Genomic DNA, 22,137 nt, shown 5'->3' with positions numbered 1-22,137 from the left:
TCATTCCAGGCGGACACCCAGCTCGGGGGTGAGCGGGAATCGCAAGGTGGCGTTATGGAGGGGTGGAGGCGAGGAGACAGAGGTTGGCACTGGTGGAGACGGTGGAGCAACGATGAGAGGTGGTGGGGGTTGAGCGTCGCAAGGTGACAGCTGGACGACCGGAATCCTGCAAAGAGACTGAGACAGGGCTGCCGCATAGGACAGCGGAGCCGTGGCGGGTGGAGGGCTGGATGGTGCTGTAGCCGAAGGTGGTGGTGGTGAAATTGCAGGGGTTGGTGACGGTGGCGTCCTTTGAGTGCCCGTACAACTGGGATGAGGCTGGGTAGCAGCAGAGGGCTGGACCGGGGAGACAGCGTTAGATGGCTGGTCGGTCGGCGAGGGCTGGCTGTCAAGAAGACGGCGTGTTGGCCTGGTGGACCTCCTTGGCCGGACAGTGGTGGCAGGGGATGGTGGTGAGGACGGGCATGACGAGCTGTCTTCATCAGGAGCGGAGGGAGCCTGTGCTGCCTGGGCTAGTCGCTTCTTGGTCCTGTACCTCCTCCTGGGCCTAAACGGGAATGTTTGACTTTTTCCGGTCGGCAGGAACCGGGGCAGGAGGTGTATGCGCCTCGATGCAGGTGCGACAAGAGTCAACACCGCTGCTGGTGGGCCTTCAGAGCTTTGAGTTTGTCAAGAGTTAACCCACAGGCGCAGCACTCGAATAGGAGGCTGGTGTCGTGTTCCCGTTTAAGGTGCCTGACGAGGCCGGCGTGGTCGATGTAATCACGTGGAATTGGAAGGCACAGCGGGCAGCCATGAGGAGGGCGGAGTGGAACTAGTATTGTGACTGGAGGCATGGCTTGAGACCAAATGTGAGGTGATAGAGAAGGGAAAGTAGGTGAAAAGCTTCCTGGGGTGCGGTGGCAACCAACCAAGGGGAAGCTAGGAGGAGAAGAAAGTAGTAGTGAGAGTAGTAGACTCCCACTACTGGGAAGGAACTAGTGCGGTCTCCCACTTAAGGCAGGAGGCGCGATAGTAAGGTTTGCTGGTTGAGCAGCGAATACACGGTGCGTTTAAACCGTGCAGGCCGCTCTTCCAGCGGAAGTGAGAAGGAAGCAGGAAAGAGAAACCCAAAAATATACTTACCCCCGGGGAGCAGGTGGCTCGAAGTCCGGACGGTGAATTTTGCAGTAGGAGGCGGTCAGACTTGGTGGTAAACCATCAAGCTGATAAGAACAGATACTGAGTCTCATATATGTTATACGGGGGGAAATGATCCCCTGCGAGATGACGAAAGTCCGCCAACCGCGTCCGCAATAACTGACTAATCCTCGAATCAGTACCTCCTCGCCGCACAGGGTCCCCACCTTTGTGAAAAAGGCCGTTCCCTGTATTGCGAGGATAGAAGAACTAACGGAAATAAACAGTTGTTTTTGCCTCGTCACGCATACCATAAGGTAAGGGAGTCAACGGCCACAAGACATAAAAAAACAGTATCCTATCCCACTGGACAGGTGCCAGGGGAATCGTTGGATAAGATGGACAGGGAGGAAGAAACTCCCTAAATAGCTAACACTACATCCCTATGGGAAAAGGCATAGAGATGTAGTAAGACTGAAGAGAAACTAAAGGGAAGTGGCAGCCCACCTGGCTAAAAGAGAAATCCACTTCCCTACGACCAGAAATTAAAAACTAATGGAAGTCTACACTAACTTATTACTATTGTGCACTTAAGAGATAGATGTAATATCGTTGAGAGTTGGTTTACCGTCGCTCCAGACCCATAAGATCTGGTTCGGGGTATCCCAGAAAGATAAAAATGTAGCCCTTGGAAGAGACTGAAAGTCCGAGAGGAGCTTGATAGCTAGAGCCTCACGGATTTTAGTACGAAAGAGGCGGTGGGTGGTGATCTTGTGGTTGAACACCTTCCTACACCTGGCCAGCCACAACTCGTGCTTAGCCATATGGATAAGAAGACTAATCACGTAGGGAGAGGTGGTGCCTCTGTTAAACAGTATGTGAAGAACTACGTTCTCACGTGACAGAAAGGGCAGTCCGAGGAGGTGGGTTATCCAACCCCAAATTTTCCTCGCTACCCTACAGAAATAGAAAAGATGTGCTGCCGTTTCTGGCGAAGAGTCGCACATTGGACAGTTTTCACTCTGAACGTAAACTCCGATAGACCGGAGTTTAACCCTTGTGGAGAGTGCGTTATGCAGAGCTCTCCACTGAAGTTCGACACAGTGTTCGGGTATAAACCCATCAAAACATCTGCGCCAAACAGTGGCCCAATCGATTTGGGCCTGAGTGACCAACGGTGAAAGAAATAGAGGAGTGTCGGGCCTAAGGTGGCGATATATATCGCAAGCCTTAGTCTTAACATTAGGAAGATTATTAGATTGTGACAGTTTTAAAAGGTGCGTGCACCATACTTTCACAAAGGGTGGTGGAACCAGCACTTTGGGCATAAGGTTTACCTTGTAATCAGGTAAAAGCAACTTAAGGCGATACCCGAGAAAGAAGCAGTAAAGCTTACTGACCGGGTGATCGCGGGCACTAAGGGCAAGGACCAACTGCCTAATTTGGGCAGCAGCAGAGAAGAGGGTGGGCTCAAACATGGCCCATCCACCGTTTGCTCTGGTATTATACATAATATTCCTACTAACCCATTCGGGCTTGTTGCCCCAGACAAAACAAAAAAGGAGACGATTAATATGCCTGAAGCCTGCGTCCAGGCCAAAAACAGAGGCATAATAAACACAAATGCCAAACATGATGTTTTTGTAGACAGCTATCCTACTAGGAAAGTAGAGATAGCTTCCCGACCAAATGGAAGTTTTGTCCCTTACTTTAACTTCGATCTCCTTCATATTTTGTTTGGCCGAGTCGGCACCAAAATATAAACCTAAGATCTTAACACTACGGCTCACAGGGATGTAAGAAAAACAAGCAGGAAGGGAGACAGAACCAACAAGTTGAAGAAAAGAAGACTTGTCCTTGTTGATGACAGCTCCAGAGGCCTGACAGTATCTGTCAAAATGGCCAAAGATTCTGGAGATTGCCCAGTTGTCTTTCACAAAAAAGGTGACGTCATCCGCATGGGCCACGAACTTATAGTAGTCCGCTTTATAGTACCCAGGCATAGGATAGCCTGAGATACTGAAGTCCCTTTGTACCTCACCCAAGAGGGTGTTGATACTAAGGGAGAAAAGAAACATAGAGAGAGGACACCCCTGTCTGACGCCCTTTCCGAGCAGAAAGGGGTCAGAGAGATGGCCGTTAACACTAATGCGGCAATGAGCCTTGGTATACATAATTTTGATAGCCAAAAGTACCTCGTCAGGTAAGCCATACTTTTTTAAAACATGCCAAAGAAAACCGTGATCAACACGGTCAAAAGCTTTCGATTGGTCAATCGAAAGCAAAGCTAACGGCCATTTCCTATTTGAGCAATACTCACTAAGTAGCCTAATAAAACTTAGATTATCTAATATACATCTATTGGGAATACCTCCTGTTTGGGTATTAACAATACACGGGGCAAGGGAGGAACCAATTTTGTTGTAAATGATCCGCGCGTAGATCTTATAGTCTACGTTAGTAAGCGTTAAAGGCCGAAAATGGTGGACGGTTGTGCAGTTATTAGACTTGGGAAGAACAGAGAGCTGTCCCAAGTTGAATTTTGAAATACTAGGGTTGTCGGGAGACAGAGACTTGTAAACCATGGGCAGAAGGGAGGACAATTTATCAGAAAAGACTCTATAAAACTCAGTTGGTAAGCAATCAGGACCAGGAGACTTGCCAGCCTGCATAGCAGAAATGGCCAATCTAACCGAATCCTGGGAAAACAAATCTGGAAAGGGGTGAAGACAAGCAGTAGGAACTGCCTTGGTCATGTCTTCCCATTGGGATGAGTCGACACGATCAGAGGCGAAGAACTGTGAAAAGTGCCGAAAGAACTCCTGGGTAATCTCTCGGTCGTCGGTAGTTAAGGTGCCATCGTGCTTTAAAAGGGAGGGAACGTTAGTTTTAGACTTATCATTGCTATAACGGCCAAAAAAAATCGAGTCGAAACGCCTCGGGGTGTTAAGACGGGAGATCTTATACCTTTCATGGGCGTGTTCGAAACGACTAGTCAAAAGGGCAGAGATGCTGGCCGAAGCCTGCTTGACTAAACCTTCGATGTACCCAGAGTCGTCCTTGCTGCAGCGACAGTCAGTCAAGAAGCGTTGAAGAATCCGCAAGCGGCAATGCCTCTTGCGGCGAAGGCGCCTATCGGTTGAGCGGGCAAGGCGGAGGATCTCCCCCTTGGTCCGACACCAATCCTCTAGGCTGACAGTGGATAGAGAGAGCATGCTGGTTAGTAGCGTGTCCGCATCGGACAGAAATTCCTCATCCCTAAGGATATCAGGGGTGAGAAGGAAACGGTTACGTTTCGAAGAACAGGATAGATTGAAAGTAGCCATCACCAGGGAGTGGTCCGAAAACCGAGCCCCCTGGAAATAGAGAGGTAGGACAGAAAAGTCGGAAGCAGAAGAAGGGATGTTAGAATACATCCTATCCAACCTCGACTTGATAGAGCCATTGCCATTACACCAAGTAAAGATGGAGTGGCCGGGCAAAACAGTAAGCTGCACATCCTTGAGGGAATAATTACTAAGGAGGTCTTCGAGTTTATTCCTAGAACTATCAGGGTACCAGCTTCCTCCTTCCTTGTCGTCTGGACGGAGGATCACATTCCAATCACCAATGACAAATATGTCTCTATTGGTAGCTAAGTAGCTGCCAAGAATTTGGAAAAATTCCGAACGTAAGCTAGACCTCGTGGGGCCATAAATACAAACAACCCTAGCAGTTTTTTTGTTTTTAACAATATCCAAACAAACTAAACGTCCGTCACTGTCTGTGACGAACTGTTGGACTGTGATACTGGAGGAGACGAGGAGTGCAACTCCCCCGCTCCTACCCCTGGAGAAGCTATAATAGCTATTATAGCCCCTTATTTTAGGCCTAAAGGCCCTAACCCTTCGCATGTTCTCAAAATACGTCTCCTGCAAGGCTAGAATATCTAGCTGAAGGGAGGGTAAAAGGGATGCAAGAAATAATTGCCGGGGAATGGACCGAAGTCCATTACAATTAAGGGTTGCTAGACGTATTTTAAGTGACATGGTTCAGTTAGGGTGGTTAGTATTCCTCCGTACTTGGGTCGGAGGACTTGCCAGCCTTGGCCTTCTTCTTCCTACGTCTAGTTCGGCAGGCCCGCTTACTGGGTCTGCCTTCCCTCCCAGAGTCGGATCCCCCAGCAGCTGACTCGTCGCTGCTGGTTTCACCTTCTCTCCCCTTATCATTAGTTTTACGACTAGTTTTACTTCTAGTCCTAACTCTGTTACCAGATTGCTCCCGCTGTTCTAGCTTAGAGTTATCCTGCTCTTCTACCTTATTTGCTAGCTTATTATCTAAGCCAGTCTCCACGCATGGAGCTGGAACAGTTTCTTCGACAACCTTTTCAACAACTGGGGCCTCCGGCTGCTGGACGGGAGAAGAGACGGAGACAGAGGCATCTACAGACACCTCCATCTCAAGGTTGTCAGAAGCTGCAGCTTCTTCAACCGAACCCTTTGAAGGACAAGCAAGAATGCTATGGTCACCGGAGCAGACACGACAAGGTCTGGGACATGACCTAGCAGGATGGTACCTACTGTGACAATTGTCACAGAGGTTGGCCTTACATTCTTTCTGCTCATGACCGGGTTCGAGGCAGCGTCTACAAATGCGCTCAACGCCACGATACCCCATGGTCAGGGGCACTCCCTCATAGTAAACTATGTTGGGGACTGGTTTCTTGACTTCAAGACAGATTTTCACCGTGCCGGTATCGATATGAGGGCGGCCCGGGACTTTGATCATTGATACGGACTTTACATTGCCAAACTGGCCCATCAACAGGCGAACGGCTTTTAAGTCCATTTCCGGCGGCAGGAAACGGATGAAGACAGTGGTTATGTCTTCATCCAAGGGAACAGGGAAGACCCTGACGTCTTTCACTGTGAAACCCACAGAGACAAGAAGGCGGCGACTTTCAGTCGACCTAAACCCTATGAAGTAACGGTCTTTGCCCATGGGCGCAAACCGAGAAACCTCCCCTGGCGCAAGGGTACGCTCAATACCATCCAGAATCTCATCAATGGATGAGCCTTCAGGGACGGAGACATGGGCACTAAGTACCCTGCGCATCCTGCCGTTAAGGACGGCAGGTTTAGCACACTTGTGCTGAGCACTAACACCAGCATTGAGCTGCTCAGTGTTGAAAAACTTATTGCTGTGAGCAGAAACCTGAGCTGCCGGAGCCCAACGAGCTGCAACACTAGCAAAACTAGACTTCTGGGGCGCTGAGGGCCCAGAAGCGGACGAGGAAACAGAGCTGTTGGGAGCAATCCCGCTAGCTACTTGACTAAAACTGGCCTTAGGGGCCGAACTTCCTGCCTGGCTGACAGGCGCAGCCTGTCTGACTTGACCAAGTTGAGGAGTAGAAGCCTTTGAAGACTTCATACCCACCAACTTAACTCCTTTAAAAGTGGGCTGCACTGAGGCACCAACGTGCCTAGGAGCACCACTAGGAGCAGGCTGATTTGTCTTAACAGCTACCTTACTTACGCTAGCTACTGAAACCTTACTAACTTGGGAGGAAGCTACACTAGCCTCGACTACCCTATATGGACCCTCGGTTGGTCCTGCGACCTCCATTGGGTCGCAGTCCGCCCAAGCGGCAGAGGATATACCCTCCATGGGTATAGAAAAATAGGAGATCCCTACTGTAAAGATGGGGTCAACCGTGGGGATATTGACCCGGATTTCCCCGCGAATACGCTAGAATGCGCAGGCAGGTTCCTCCAGTGCAAAAAGAGTGAAAAACTTTTCTAACTTTAGTTAAAGTTCAGTCACAGAAGAGGCCTGAACTTCCTCTTTATGTAAGGAAACCTTACAAAAAGGCGCTTCCTAGGTTACAACACAACCTAAGAAGCTTAGACGAGAAGCGAAGACTTGGGTGCTCGAAAACACCCAAAAACACCAAAACAGATACACACAAACAAGGCTTGATCTTAGCCAATAAGGCCGAGAAGCGATAAAAAACAGATCAAAAGTGCCGACGCGCCAAGTGTGGAGACGTCTTTTTCATTTCCTATGTCCTCAATTGTGACGTCATTTCGTACGGAGCAGTTTTTGCGCAGAAAATCACGTCAGGAGGATAATAGTGACATGATAAAAGCTTCAGGAAGTAACTGGATAGCGCATTTAAAAGTGTAGATAGGTGCCAAATAATCCTTTCGACCATCAGTAGCCAGAGGGAGGAAAACGCCCCCGGCATTCGTCCCGGTGCGTAATCGTGATACTGACGCAAGTTCGAGTATATAATTGTTTCCCCCTTCCGAAAAAGTTCCAAGCGTGTGTATGTATTGTACGAAAACAGCCGATTCCATCTTCGATTTTTTGCATATGGAAATTCTCGAAAAAATTGGTTTTTTCGAATTTTTGGGAAATAATTTTTCTGCTTCCTCGTTGTTTAATGTTTACTTCTTATTCGCTGCACAGTGACTACTTGTCGCCATGTAGTATTATTTGTTCGATTCTGCCACATCAAATAAAATACAGGGAGTGTAAAAATATTTTTCATAAAAATATTTCAACTCTGTTCTTATCAGCTTGACAAAAATTAAGTTGAGAAATAATTCTTTCTCTTCTTAATTTGTGTCTGTTTCTAATTTTTCTTATTTATTTACCCCAAAAGGGGTGGGCTTTCCCGAGATGTAGTGCAATACTCGGGCAACCCGTGGCCGGGAGGGAGCAAGCCCCCGTTCCCAGCCTATTTTCAAAAATCAGATGATATTTGAAGGCCCCCGATGGGGGCCCTATCACGCGCCAAGTGTGGAGACGTCTTTTTCATTTCCTATGTCCTCAATTGTGACGTCATTTCGTACAAAGCAGTTTTTGCGCAGAAAATCACGTCAGGAGGATAATAGTGACATGATAAAAGCTTCAGGAAGTAACTGGATAGCGCATTTAAAAGTGTAGATAGGTGCCAAATAATCCTTTCGACCATCAGTAGCCAGAGGGAGGAAAACGCCCCCGGCATTCGTCCCGGTGCGTAATCGTGATACTGACGCAAGTTCGAGTATATAATTGTTTCCCCCTTCCGAAAAAGTTCCAAGCGTGTGTATGTATTGTACGAAAACAGCCGATTCCATCTTCGATTTTTTGCATATGGAAATTTTCGGAAAAAATTGGTTTTTTCGATTTTTTGGGAAATAATTTTTCTGCTTCCTCGTTGTTTAATGTTTACTTCTTATTCGCTGCACAGTGACTACTTGTCGCCATGTAGTATTATTTGTTCGATTCTGCCACATCAAATAAAATACAGGGAGTGTAAAAATATTTTTCATAAAAATATTTCAACTCTGTTCTTATCAGCTTGACAAAAATTAAGTTGAGAAATAATTGTTTCTCTTCTTAATTTGTGTCTGTTTCTAATTTTTCTTATTTATTTACCCCAAAAGGGGTGGGCTTTCCCGAGATGTAGTGCAATACTCGGGCAACCCGTGGCCGGGAGGGAGCAAGCCCCCGTTCCCAGCCTATTTTCAAAAATCAGATGATATTTGAAGGCCCCCGATGGGGGCCCTATCAGATATCAAGCTGATAAGAACAGATACTAAGTTTTGAAAGTTTGAAGCAAAAAATAGCTGCCGTACAATAAACAAGATTTGCACAATAAAGTCTTCCCCTCAGACTCTTCATACATGACAGCTTTACATGTTTCCTTAGTATTCATGGCAGAATGAACATTATTTACAACAAAATAACCCGACAATATTAGTGAACATACATGTAAACATAATTACAAACAAATAAAATACAAATGTACAAAAAATAAAGGCTAAAGAGCCAATTTTACAAAGGTAAGTAATCATAAAATAATTTTCTTTTCATATACATAATCATATTTATATAATTGACACCCAACATAAACATTTGTAAACATGGTAAGTATTAAACAAATAATAAACAATAATTTTTCTTTTTCAGGTAATATTCCCTTTTACATCTATAAAGGATGCCTATTACAGAGGTAAGTAATCATAAAAAGTGTCAATGTTTATAAGATACAATTTATATTTTTTTTTTTTTTTAAAAAGTACAAAAATAAACTTCCAAAAAACCTCAAAATTTAAAACAATAACATAAATAAACCCTAAAATTCAAAAATTGAAGTGTAGAAAAATATAAATGTAAACAGTATAATACAATAACTTAGAACATCATATAAATAGTTAGTAATACAAACAAAAAAAGTTATTAACATCTACCAATCATCGCGGAACAACACATTAAAATCGCTTACTCTTATAATATAATCCGAGCCATTATAACTAGTATTAAATTCTCTTTCAGTCATTTTACAGTGATCACTAATAATCTTATAAGATGCCTCTTGCTTAATTTTAATAATTAATAAAGTCGGATTGCACCATTTATTCTCAAAAACCAGGAGGCATCTCGCCTTCCAAAGTGCTCTTTTCGCTAACGCTATTATCCAGTTTAAGAAGTACCCATTTTGTTCTCTGATACAGTACCCATAGTGATATCTAATATGTTCCCATGTTATACGAGTCCTCCACATCTTTGCGATCCATCCCCACACGGATTTAGCTATTTCACAATCATAGAAAATATGTCTAATGTTCTCAATATTACCGCATCTAGGACAATTTGCATTATTTTCAATATTAAATCTTAAAAGATATTCTTTTGTTATGACAACATTGTTAAGTATCCTCCACGGGATTTCCACCCATTCAGCGGGTAAACTATGAATATTTTTCCACACAGACCGCCATGGAATTTGACTGAGTTGCATATTCTCGTTAACATGGGGTTTAAATAATATCCTATATAGCTCAATAGGTCGTATTCTATCGTAAGTAACAATATCAGGTTTTTCATTTAAAATATACTTTAAAAGTTCACGCCACCTCTTAAATGAGCGCTTATTACTGAACAGAAATGGAAAAGTTCCACTATTACCATCAAAACATCTAGAAACAGGTCCAATTATATATTTAATAACACTAAGAACAGGGTGGCATTTATTTAACAAATTATTTATTAAAATCGAGAGTTGTAAAGCGATCTCAAAGTTTTTTATGTCCCTAACTCCCCATCCTCCCAGATTGATATCGTTTTTCATAAGTTTTCTGCTTAATGGCTCGAAGGTGCCATTCCAAATATACCCATATATCAATTTCTCAAGCATTTTAACATCACTAACATTTAAATTAATGTAATATAAATTATATACAATTTTAGATATCATGACCTTATTCACAATATTCACTCTTTCAGACAAATATAACCATATTTGTTTCCACTCGTTTATTGAGTCATTAATTTTCACTTTTATTTCGTTTAAATTATTAGCATAGGCGTTTCTCCCAAACCATATACCTAAAATATTCATATCTTGTACTTTATTAACATTATTTATTTCATTTCCTATCTCTCCGACAACTGACATTAGCTTACTTTTATCCTGGTTAATTCTCATTCCAGTTAAACCACTAAAAATTTGTAAATGCTTAAAAATTCTGTCAAGTATATAATTATCTGTAATAAAAAAGCTAATATCGTCCGCATGAGCTAAAAATTTTATCCTTTCATAAGTTCCAGGTATATGTATAGCGTTAATCTGTTCATCTTTCTGTACACTTTCCAATAAAACATTGATATAGATTATAAACAATATCATAGATGACGGACAACCTTGTCTAACGCCCAAATTACAGGCTATATTTTCTGACTCCATTCCATTTAAAAAAATAGTTGTATAAGGTCTAATATATAATCTTTTAATAAATTTGATTTCTTGTTCATTAAAACCGTATTTATTTAAAAATTCCCATAAAACATCTCTATTTACAGTATCGAATGCCTTGCTTATATCAACTGAGAGGATGGAGAGCGGGCGCTTCCATTCTCTATACAGATCACAAACCATTTTTGCACAAAAAAGATTATTATGAATTGATCTGTCTCTAATGCCTCCACTCTGTGTTTTTACTATACTACAATTAAAAATATTTTCGAGTCGTTTAGATATTATATAACTGTACACCTTATAATCTAGGTTTAAAAGGGTAATCGGTCGAAAATCGCTAACCGTTTTCTCTATAATATTCTTTTTGTTCAGTAAAATCATCCTACCTTGACTAAAAGAAACACTAAAATCGTTAAAATTGTATAAAGTATATAATAAATCAGTTAAAACGTCGCCAAAAAAACGATAAAATTCGGCATTTAAAAGATCCCCACCCGGTGCCCTATGTACATGAAGCTCCTGGATCGCATCTAAGATTTCTGACTTACTTATTTCTTTATTTAATACATTATCCTCTTCCTTTTTTACAGGTAATATATCTTTCGTGACTACATTCCAATAAGACCAATCTGGATCCCTATATTGGAACAAGGAAGTATAGAAGTTTGCAAAATTGGTAAGTATCTCATCTTTATTGGTTATTACATCATCATTAACCTTAATTTTATTTATTTCTATATTTTCTTTTCTATCTACCTTTTTTGAAAAAATATGTTTCTCTGCTTCTCTTTTAATACAATATTTCTCTATTTTATAATTTATATAGCTATCTCTATTTTTCTTTTCAATTTCAAAGCTAACTTTCCTTTCTAAGCTCTCAATCTCTTTATAATTTTCTTTCAAAATATTTTCTGTAATTTTTCTCTGTAATACTTTTAAATAATTAAATCTATTCTTTTTAATTTCTTTCCATGTTTTTTCTAATATGTCATATATATCTTTCTTTAACTTAAGCCAGCTTTCCCAATTAATATTTGTTCTATTATTATCTAACAATCTCTTAGTTTGCTCAATAAATTCCTTATTTTCCAATATTTCTTTCGTAATCTTAATTCTATTTTTAACACGTATTCTTTCTTCTAAACAAATATTTATTTCTAACATTTTATGGTCAGATAGCTTACGATTATCATGAAACAATTCATATATACTTGCACTAATAATATTATTTATGGTTTCAGATGCATAGATGCGATCCAGTCGCTCTTTTATATCCCTTCCCTGCCAAGTAAACCCCGGATAAAATGGAAAAATAACACGGTAAGTATCTATTAGATTGAAATCACTAAGAATTCTAGATAAAATACCGCGAGAACTATCAGCATGTAAACCTCCATTTTTATCCAACACACTTAAAACATTATTAAAATCCCCCATTAATATAATTTGACGTCCCCCAACTAAAAATTGAATAAAATCTTTAAAAAATTCTTTCCTTTCTGGCGCTCTAGGAGGTGCGTAAATATTAATAATCCTAATACAATGACCACCAATCTCAACATCTACTGCAATAACACGACCATGGCTATCGGTTTTAAAATCCTGTATCTTTATATTTTTCCTTATTAATAGCAATACACCTGTACTTCTGCGTATAGCAAAGGAGCTATAAATATTATAGTCCACAAATATTTTTCTAAGTGACCTTAGCTCTATAAAATTTTCTATATTGGTATGTTGAATACCCAAAATATCTATTCTACTATTCATAATTAAATTTAAAATTTCTACTTGTTTAACAATGTCTTTAAAACCAGTTATATTTATGGTACGTATATTAATCTTATGGCTACTATCCATTTTCTTTTTTATGATTTGATGTTCTTTTTGGCTTTTTAGGTACCCTATCCTGAGAATTACTTGGTTTATCTTTAAAATCTGCCAAATCTGCTACAGGTAAGTTTTCACTATCTAATTGTAATCTATTAGGCTCTATATTTGCTTCTATTTGTTCAACCCGCCTTTGTACCCTTCCAGGACTCTCAATCTCATTACTCCTTTTTCGTTTCTTTTCCTCAATTATATTTGTCTCCATACTTTCTACTGTCCCTTCCCTTTGCTGCTGTACTTTTTCTGTATCCACTATCTGACTCCTTTCGTCTACACTATCTTTCCTAGTTATTCTTTCTCTACTTTGTTCACGTTTTCTTTCTATGCTTTTATATTTAGGTCCACGTTTACAAATTTCAGCGAATGTCATTTCTGGACATTTCTCACCTTTGTCATGCTTTATTCTACAGCTATAACATACCTCGCAATCCTTTTTTAAATGGTAAGGACTTTTACATATGAAACATAGCTTCTTAGTACACATCGCTATTTCGTGTTCCTTACTACCGCATCTGCGGCATTCTTTTCTTTGTCCAACATAAAGAACCTGAACCTGCCTGCCCAAGATTTCTATATAGTTAGGTATATTTCGTTTTGTTAGTATTACAATTCTATAAGTGCCAGTTTTTACACTGGTTCCAGGGTGAGTATTTGGTTGTATTTTAACTATTTTACCGTAATTTGACAAAACATCTCTTAATAGTTCCTCATCTAACTCACTAGGTGTTAATCGGACAGTCAAAACTATAAGTTCTGTCTCTATGCTTTCACACATGTAAATAAATTGTCCTACCTGGATTTCTTTTCCCACAATGTTCACCTTGTCCTCAACTGCTTTAAAACCCACCTCCACTATATTTTTCGGGTGGTAACATATTTGGTTTATACAGTCCTTCTTTTCAAGTGTTTCCTCTATCTTGCGTATCAACTCCAATGTATCTATTCGCTCCTTTGTTGTTATCCGAATCGACCGAATTTCTAGGTATTTCCTCATCCTTTCTTGTTGTTTTCGTAATAATTCTTCTTTTTCCTTTTCAGCTTCCACATTCTGGACCTCGATGGTATCACCAGCCGAAGATTCATCCGCAGGAACATGGCCACCAGATTCATCGCATTCCAAATCCTGATCCCTTGTTGAGGGACCCGCCACGGGGTAAGTATTGCTCATCCGATGACGTTCGGATGATGCAGAGCTTGTCAGCAAGTGAGGGGAACTCGCTCGACAGCTGCCTGCACTCGGCTTTCTCACCGATGTAGGCGAGGGTCCCGTCAAGCACTCGCTTGGGGACAATTTACTCGTCGACGAGCGAGACGTGCTCGTCCGACGGTCTCCAGGGGTCGATAGGCTCGCCGATGAGCCGACAGTGCTCATCTTGCGGCCGTACAAGCCGAACTAGTCGGCAGGAGCAGGAGTTAAAAGTCAGTAAAACAATCCAAAAAACACTCACCAAGAAGGCTAAAATACTTGTAAACGGTCCTTAAAATCGTAAAACACTGTAGAATTCCAAATCCAATTAAACACAGGCAAAAAGCAGCAAAAAAGTCCAAAAACGGGTAAAAAATCTGTAAAAAGCAAAAATCGGTTAATATACAGCTAGATCAATAAAACGGATACTACATCTTGATCTGAGCCATAAGGCCGAGAAGCGATAAAAAACAGATCAAAAGTGCCGACGCGCCAAGTGTGGAGACGTCTTTTTCATTTCCTATGTCCTCAATTGTGACGTCATTTCGTACAAAGCAGTTTTTGCGCAGAAAATCACGTCAGGAGGATAATAGTGACATGATAAAAGCTTCAGGAAGTAACTGGATAGCGCATTTAAAAGTGTAGATAGGTGCCAAATAATCCTTTCGACCATCAGTAGCCAGAGGGAGGAAAACGCCCCCGGCATTCGTCCCGGTGCGTAATCGTGATACTGACGCAAGTTCGAGTATATAATTGTTTCCCCCTTCCGAAAAAGTTCCAAGCGTGTGTATGTATTGTACGAAAACAGCCGATTCCATCTTCGATTTTTTGCATATGGAAATTTTCGGAAAAAATTGGTTTTTTCGATTTTTTGGGAAATAATTTTTCTGCTTCCTCGTTGTTTAATGTTTACTTCTTATTCGCTGCACAGTGACTACTTGTCGCCATGTAGTATTATTTGTTCGATTCTGCCACATCAAATAAAATACAGGGAGTGTAAAAATATTTTTCATAAAAATATTTCAACTCTGTTCTTATCAGCTTGACAAAAATTAAGTTGAGAAATAATTGTTTCTCTTCTTAATTTGTGTCTGTTTCTAATTTTTCTTATTTATTTACCCCAAAAGGGGTGGGCTTTCCCGAGATGTAGTGCAATACTCGGGCAACCCGTGGCCGGGAGGGAGCAAGCCCCCGTTCCCAGCCTATTTTCAAAAATCAGATGATATTTGAAGGCCCCCGATGGGGGCCCTATCAGATATCAAGCTGATAAGAACAGATACTGAGTCTCATATATGTTATACGGGGGGAAATGATCCCCTGCGAGATGACGAAAGTCCGCCAACCGCGTCCGCAATAACTGACTAATCCTCGAATCAGTACCTCCTCGCCGCACAGGGTCCCCACCTTTGTGAAAAAGGCCGTTCCCTGTATTGCGAGGATAGAAGAACTAACGGAAATAAACAGTTGTTTTTGCCTCGTCACGCATACCATAAGGTAAGGGAGTCAACGGCCACAAGACATAAAAAAACAGTATCCTATCCCACTGGACAGGTGCCAGGGGAATCGTTGGATAAGATGGACAGGGAGGAAGAAACTCCCTAAATAGCTAACACTACATCCCTATGGGAAAAGGCATAGAGATGTAGTAAGACTGAAGAGAAACTAAAGGGAAGTGGCAGCCCACCTGGCTAAAAGAGAAATCCACTTCCCTACGACCAGAAATTAAAAACTAATGGAAGTCTACACTAACTTATTACTATTGTGCACTTAAGAGATAGATGTAATATCGTTGAGAGTTGGTTTACCGTCGCTCCAGACCCATAAGATCTGGTTCGGGGTATCCCAGAAAGATAAAAATGTAGCCCTTGGAAGAGACTGAAAGTCCGAGAGGAGCTTGATAGCTAGAGCCTCACGGATTTTAGTACGAAAGAGGCGGTGGGTGGTGATCTTGTGGTTGAACACCTTCCTACACCTGGCCAGCCACAACTCGTGCTTAGCCATATGGATAAGAAGACTAATCACGTAGGGAGAGGTGGTGCCTCTGTTAAACAGTATGTGAAGAACTACGTTCTCACGTGACAGAAAGGGCAGTCCGAGGAGGTGGGTTATCCAACCCCAAATTTTCCTCGCTACCCTACAGAAATAGAAAAGATGTGCTGCCGTTTCTGGCGAAGAGTCGCACATTGGACAGTTTTCACTCTGAACGTAAACTCCGATAGACCGGAGTTTAACCCTTGTGGAGAGTGCGTTATGCAGAGCTCTCCACTGAAGTTCGACACAGTGTTCGGGTATAAACCCATCAAAACATCTGCGCCAAACAGTGGCCCAATCGATTTGGGCCTGAGTGACCAACGGTGAAAGAAATAGAGGAGTGTCGGGCCTAAGGTGGCGATATATATCGCAAGCTTTAGTCTTAACATTAGGAAGATTATTAGATTGTGACAGTTTTAAAAGGTGCGTGCACCATACTTTCACAAAGGGTGGTGGAACCAGCACTTTGGGCATAAGGTTTACCTTGTAATCAGGTAAAAGCAACTTAAGGCGATACCCGAGAAAGAAGCAGTAAAGCTTACTGACCGGGTGATCGCGGGCACTAAGGGCAAGGACCAACTGCCTAATTTGGGCAGCAGCAGAGAAGAGGGTGGGCTCAAACATGGCCCATCCACCGTTTGCTCTGGTATTATACATAATATTCCTACTAACCCATTCGGGCTTGTTGCCCCAGACAAAACAAAAAAGGAGACGATTAATATGCCTGAAGCCTGCGTCCAGGCCAAAAACAGAGGCATAATAAACACAAATGCCAAACATGATGTTTTTGTAGACAGCTATCCTACTAGGAAAGTAGAGATAGCTTCCCGACCAAATGGAAATTTTGTCCCTTACTTTAACTTCGATCTCCTTCATATTTTGTTTGGCCGAGTCGGCACCAAAATATAAACCTAAGATCTTAACACTACGGCTCACAGGGATGTAAGAAAAACAAGCAGGAAGGGAGACAGAACCAACAAGTGGAAGAAAAGAAGACTTGTCCTTGTTGATGACAGCTCCAGAGGCCTGACAGTATCTGTCAAAATGGCCAAAGATTCTGGAGATTGCCCAGTTGTCTTTCACAAAAAAGGTGACGTCATCCGCATGGGCCACGAACTTATAGTAGTCCGCTTTATAGTACCCAGGCATAGGATAGCCTGAGATACTGAAGTCCCTTTGTACCTCACCCAAGAGGGTGTTGATACTAAGGGAGAAAAGAAACATAGAGAGAGGACACCCCTGTCTGACGCCCTTTCCGAGCAGAAAGGGGTCAGAGAGATGGCCGTTAACACTAATGCGGCAATGAGCCTTGGTATACATAATTTTGATAGCCAAAAGTACCTCGTCAGGTAAGCCATACTTTTTTAAAACATGCCAAAGAAAACCGTGATCAACACGGTCAAAAGCTTTCGATTGGTCAATCGAAAGCAAAGCTAACGGCCATTTCCTATTTGAGCAATACTCACTAAGTAGCCTAATAAAACTTAGATTATCTAATATACATCTATTGGGAATACCTCCTGTTTGGGTATTAACAATACACGGGGCAAGGGAGGAACCAATTTTGTTGTAAATGATCCGCGCGTAGATCTTATAGTCTACGTTAGTAAGCGTTAAAGGCCGAAAATGGTGGACGGTTGTGCAGTTATTAGACTTGGGAAGAACAGAGAGCTGTCCCAAGTTGAATTTTGAAATACTAGGGTTGTCGGGAGACAGAGACTTGTAAACCATGGGCAGAAGGGAGGACAATTTATCAGAAAAGACTCTATAAAACTCAGTTGGTAAGCAATCAGGACCAGGAGACTTGCCAGCCTGCATAGCAGAAATGGCCAATCTAACCGAATCCTGGGAAAACAAATCTGGAAAGGGGTGAAGACAAGCAGTAGGAACTGCCTTGGTCATGTCTTCCCATTGGGATGAGTCGACACGATCAGAGGCGAAGAACTGTGAAAAGTGCCGAAAGAACTCCTGGGTAATCTCTCGGTCGTCGGTAGTTAAGGTGCCATCGTGCTTTAAAAGGGAGGGAACGTTAGTTTTAGACTTATCATTGCTATAACGGCCAAAAAAAATCGAGTCGAAACGCCTCGGGGTGTTAAGACGGGAGATCTTATACCTTTCATGGGCGTGTTCGAAACGACTAGTCAAAAGGGCAGAGATGCTGGCCGAAGCCTGCTTGACTAAACCTTCGATGTACCCAGAGTCGTCCTTGCTGCAGCGACAGTCAGTCAAGAAGCGTTGAAGAATCCGCAAGCGGCAATGCCTCTTGCGGCGAAGGCGCCTATCGGTTGAGCGGGCAAGGCGGAGGATCTCCCCCTTGGTCCGACACCAATCCTCTAGGCTGACAGTGGATAGAGAGAGCATGCTGGTTAGTAGCGTGTCCGCTTCGGACAGAAATTCCTCATCCCTAAGGATATCAGGGGTGAGAAGGAAACGGTTACGTTTCGAAGAACAGGATAGATTGAAAGTAGCCATCACCAGGGAGTGGTCCGAAAACCGAGCCCCCTGGAAATAGAGAGGTAGGACAGAAAAGTCGGAAGCAGAAGAAGGGATGTTAGAATACATCCTATCCAACCTCGACTTGATAGAGCCATTGCCATTACACCAAGTAAAGATGGAGTGGCCGGGCAAAACAGTAAGCTGCACATCCTTGAGGGAATAATTACTAAGGAGGTCTTCGAGTTTATTCCTAGAACTATCAGGGTACCAGCTTCCTCCTTCCTTGTCGTCTGGACGGAGGATCACATTCCAATCACCAATGACAAATATGTCTCTATTGGTAGCTAAGTAGCTGCCAAGAATTTGGAAAAATTCCGAACGTAAGCTAGACCTCGTGGGGCCATAAATACAAACAACCCTAGCAGTTTTTTTGTTTTTAACAATATCCAAACAAACTAAACGTCCGTCACTGTCTGTGACGAACTGTTGGACTGTGATACTGGAGGAGACGAGGAGTGCAACTCCCCCGCTCCTACCCCTGGAGAAGCTATAATAGCTATTATAGCCCCTTATTTTAGGCCTAAAGGCCCTAACCCTTCGCATGTTCTCAAAATACGTCTCCTGCAAGGCTAGAATATCTAGCTGAAGGGAGGGTAAAAGGGATGCAAGAAATAATTGCCGGGGAATGGACCGAAGTCCATTACAATTAAGGGTTGCTAGACGTATTTTAAGTGACATGGTTCAGTTAGGGTGGTTAGTATTCCTCCGTACTTGGGTCGGAGGACTTGCCAGCCTTGGCCTTCTTCTTCCTACGTCTAGTTCGGCAGGCCCGCTTACTGGGTCTGCCTTCCCTCCCAGAGTCGGATCCCCCAGCAGCTGACTCGTCGCTGCTGGTTTCACCTTCTCTCCCCTTATCATTAGTTTTACGACTAGTTTTACTTCTAGTCCTAACTCTGTTACCAGATTGCTCCCGCTGTTCTAGCTTAGAGTTATCCTGCTCTTCTACCTTATTTGCTAGCTTATTATCTAAGCCAGTCTCCACGCATGGAGCTGGAACAGTTTCTTCGACAACCTTTTCAACAACTGGGGCCTCCGGCTGCTGGACGGGAGAAGAGACGGAGACAGAGGCATCTACAGACACCTCCATCTCAAGGTTGTCAGAAGCTGCAGCTTCTTCAACCGAACCCTTTGAAGGACAAGCAAGAATGCTATGGTCACCGGAGCAGACACGACAAGGTCTGGGACATGACCTAGCAGGATGGTACCTACTGTGACAATTGTCACAGAGGTTGGCCTTACATTCTTTCTGCTCATGACCGGGTTCGAGGCAGCGTCTACAAATGCGCTCAACGCCACGATACCCCATGGTCAGGGGCACTCCCTCATAGTAAACTATGTTGGGGACTGGTTTCTTGACTTCAAGACAGATTTTCACCGTGCCGGTATCGATATGAGGGCGGCCCGGGACTTTGATCATTGATACGGACTTTACATTGCCAAACTGGCCCATCAACAGGCGAACGGCTTTTAAGTCCATTTCCGGCGGCAGGAAACGGATGAAGACAGTGGTTATGTCTTCATCCAAGGGAACAGGGAAGACCCTGACGTCTTTCACTGTGAAACCCACAGAGACAAGAAGGCGGCGACTTTCAGTCGACCTAAACCCTATGAAGTAACGGTCTTTGCCCATGGGCGCAAACCGAGAAACCTCCCCTGGCGCAAGGGTACGCTCAATACCATCCAGAATCTCATCAATGGATGAGCCTTCAGGGACGGAGACATGGGCACTAAGTACCCTGCGCATCCTGCCGTTAAGGACGGCAGGTTTAGCACACTTGTGCTGAGCACTAACACCAGCATTGAGCTGCTCAGTGTTGAAAAACTTATTGCTGTGAGCAGAAACCTGAGCTGCCGGAGCCCAACGAGCTGCAACACTAGCAAAACTAGACTTCTGGGGCGCTGAGGGCCCAGAAGCGGACGAGGAAACAGAGCTGTTGGGAGCAATCCCGCTAGCTACTTGACTAAAACTGGCCTTAGGGGCCGAACTTCCTGCCTGGCTGACAGGCGCAGCCTGTCTGACTTGACCAAGTTGAGGAGTAGAAGCCTTTGAAGACTTCATACCCACCAACTTAACTCCTTTAAAAGTGGGCTGCACTGAGGCACCAACGTGCCTAGGAGCACCACTAGGAGCAGGCTGATTTGTCTTAACAGCTACCTTACTTACGCTAGCTACTGAAACCTTACTAACTTGGGAGGAAGCTACACTAGCCTCGACTACCCTATATGGACCCTCGGTTGGTCCTGCGACCTCCATTGGGTCGCAGTCCGCCCAAGCGGCAGAGGATATACCCTCCATGGGTATAGAAAAATAGGAGATCCCTACTGTAAAGATGGGGTCAACCGTGGGGATATTGACCCGGATTTCCCCGCGAATACGCTAGAATGCGCAGGCAGGTTCCTCCAGTGCAAAAAGAGTGAAAAACTTTTCTAACTTTAGTTAAAGTTCAGTCACAGAAGAGGCCTGAACTTCCTCTTTATGTAAGGAAACCTTACAAAAAGGCGCTTCCTAGGTTACAACACAACCTAAGAAGCTTAGACGAGAAGCGAAGACTTGGGTGCTCGAAAACACCCAAAAACACCAAAACAGATACACACAAACAAGGCTTGATCTTAGCCAATAAGGCCGAGAAGCGATAAAAAACAGATCAAAAGTGCCGACGCGCCAAGTGTGGAGACGTCTTTTTCATTTCCTATGTCCTCAATTGTGACGTCATTTCGTACGGAGCAGTTTTTGCGCAGAAAATCACGTCAGGAGGATAATAGTGAGATGATAAAAGCTTCAGGAAGTAACTGGATAGCGCATTTAAAAGTGTAGATAGGTGCCAAATAATCCTTTCGACCATCAGTAGCCAGAGGGAGGAAAACGCCCCCGGCATTCGTCCCGGTGCGTAATCGTGATACTGACGCAAGTTCGAGTATATAATTGTTTCCCCCTTCCGAAAAAGTTCCAAGCGTGTGTATGTATTGTACGAAAACAGCCGATTCCAGTTTCGATTTTTTGCATATGGAAATTCTCGAAAAAATTGGTTTTTTCGAATTTTTGGGAAATAATTTTTCTGCTTCCTCGTTGTTTAATGTTTACTTCTTATTCGCTGCACAGTGACTACTTGTCGCCATGTAGTATTATTTGTTCGATTCTGCCACATCAAATAAAATACAGGGAGTGTAAAAATATTTTTCATAAAAATATTTCGACTCTGTTCTTATCAGCTTGACAAAAATTAAGTTGAGAAATAATTGTTTCTCTTCTTAATTTGTGTCTGTTTCTAATTTTTCTTATTTATTTACCCCAAAAGGGGTGGGCTTTCCCGAGATGTAGTGCAATACTCGGGCAACCCGTGGCCGGGAGGGAGCAAGCCCCCGTTCCCAGCCTATTTTCAAAAATCAGATGATATTTGAAGGCCCCCGATGGGGGCCCTATCAGATATCAAGCTGATAAGAACAGATACTACACATTTGATCTTAGCCATAAGGCCGAGAAGCGATAAAAAACAGATCAAAAGTGCCGACGCGCCAAGTGTGGAGACGTCTTTTTCATTTCCTATGTCCTCAATTGTGACGTCATTTCGTACGGAGCAGTTTTTGCGCAGAAAATCACGTCAGGAGGATAATAGTGACATGATAAAAGCTTCAGGAAGTAACTGGATAGCGCATTTAAAAGTGTAGATAGGTGCCAAATAATCCTTTC

General features: G+C 43.0%; 1 protein-coding gene, 4 non-coding genes and 1 pseudogene across 5 annotated transcripts; all 6 read right to left on the bottom strand.

Moving 5' to 3' along the window:
* Positions 1-1,232, bottom strand: LOC136984213 (uncharacterized). The gene is made up of 2 exons (XM_067281123.1): positions 1,126-1,232; positions 1-547 (listed from the first exon to the last, which is right to left on the bottom strand). The coding sequence occupies exons 1-2, from the start codon at positions 1,230-1,232 to the stop codon at positions 1-3; spliced, it is 654 nt and encodes a 217-aa protein (XP_067137224.1).
* Positions 1,233-7,762: 6,530 nt separating this feature from the next.
* On the bottom strand, positions 7,763-7,948 carry LOC136984221 (U2 spliceosomal RNA). Its single transcript, XR_010882164.1, has one exon. It is a non-coding gene; the product is annotated as a U2 spliceosomal RNA (small nuclear RNA).
* A 580-nt stretch (positions 7,949-8,528) lies between these two features.
* On the bottom strand, positions 8,529-8,712 carry LOC136984226 (U2 spliceosomal RNA). The gene has a single exon (XR_010882167.1). It is a non-coding gene; the product is annotated as a U2 spliceosomal RNA (small nuclear RNA).
* A 5,573-nt stretch (positions 8,713-14,285) lies between these two features.
* LOC136984223 (U2 spliceosomal RNA) lies at positions 14,286-14,387 on the bottom strand (annotated as a pseudogene).
* A 659-nt stretch (positions 14,388-15,046) lies between these two features.
* On the bottom strand, positions 15,047-15,229 carry LOC136984219 (U2 spliceosomal RNA). Its single transcript, XR_010882163.1, has one exon. It is a non-coding gene; the product is annotated as a U2 spliceosomal RNA (small nuclear RNA).
* A 6,513-nt stretch (positions 15,230-21,742) lies between these two features.
* On the bottom strand, positions 21,743-21,935 carry LOC136984218 (U2 spliceosomal RNA). Its single transcript, XR_010882162.1, has one exon. It is a non-coding gene; the product is annotated as a U2 spliceosomal RNA (small nuclear RNA).
* Between the last annotated feature and the right edge of the window lie 202 nt (positions 21,936-22,137).

This window comes from Centruroides vittatus, unplaced genomic scaffold, assembly GCF_030686945.1.
Source record: "Centruroides vittatus isolate TY-2023 unplaced genomic scaffold, ASM3068694v2 contig_91, whole genome shotgun sequence".
Lineage (NCBI taxonomy): Eukaryota > Metazoa > Arthropoda > Arachnida > Scorpiones > Buthidae > Centruroides > Centruroides vittatus.
This window is presented reverse-complemented; position numbering and strand designations above follow the sequence as displayed.

Bases quoted from the DNA above. Each gene is read 5' to 3' on its own strand.
- LOC136984213 (XM_067281123.1), bottom strand. From the start codon at position 1,232: ATGAGACTCAGTATCTGTTCTTATCAGCTTGATGGTTTACCACCAAGT. The intron at 548-1,125 runs GTAAGTATATTT...ATTCCCGTTTAG, and splicing joins GAGCCACCTGCTCCCCGGGG to GCCCAGGAGGAGGTACAGGA.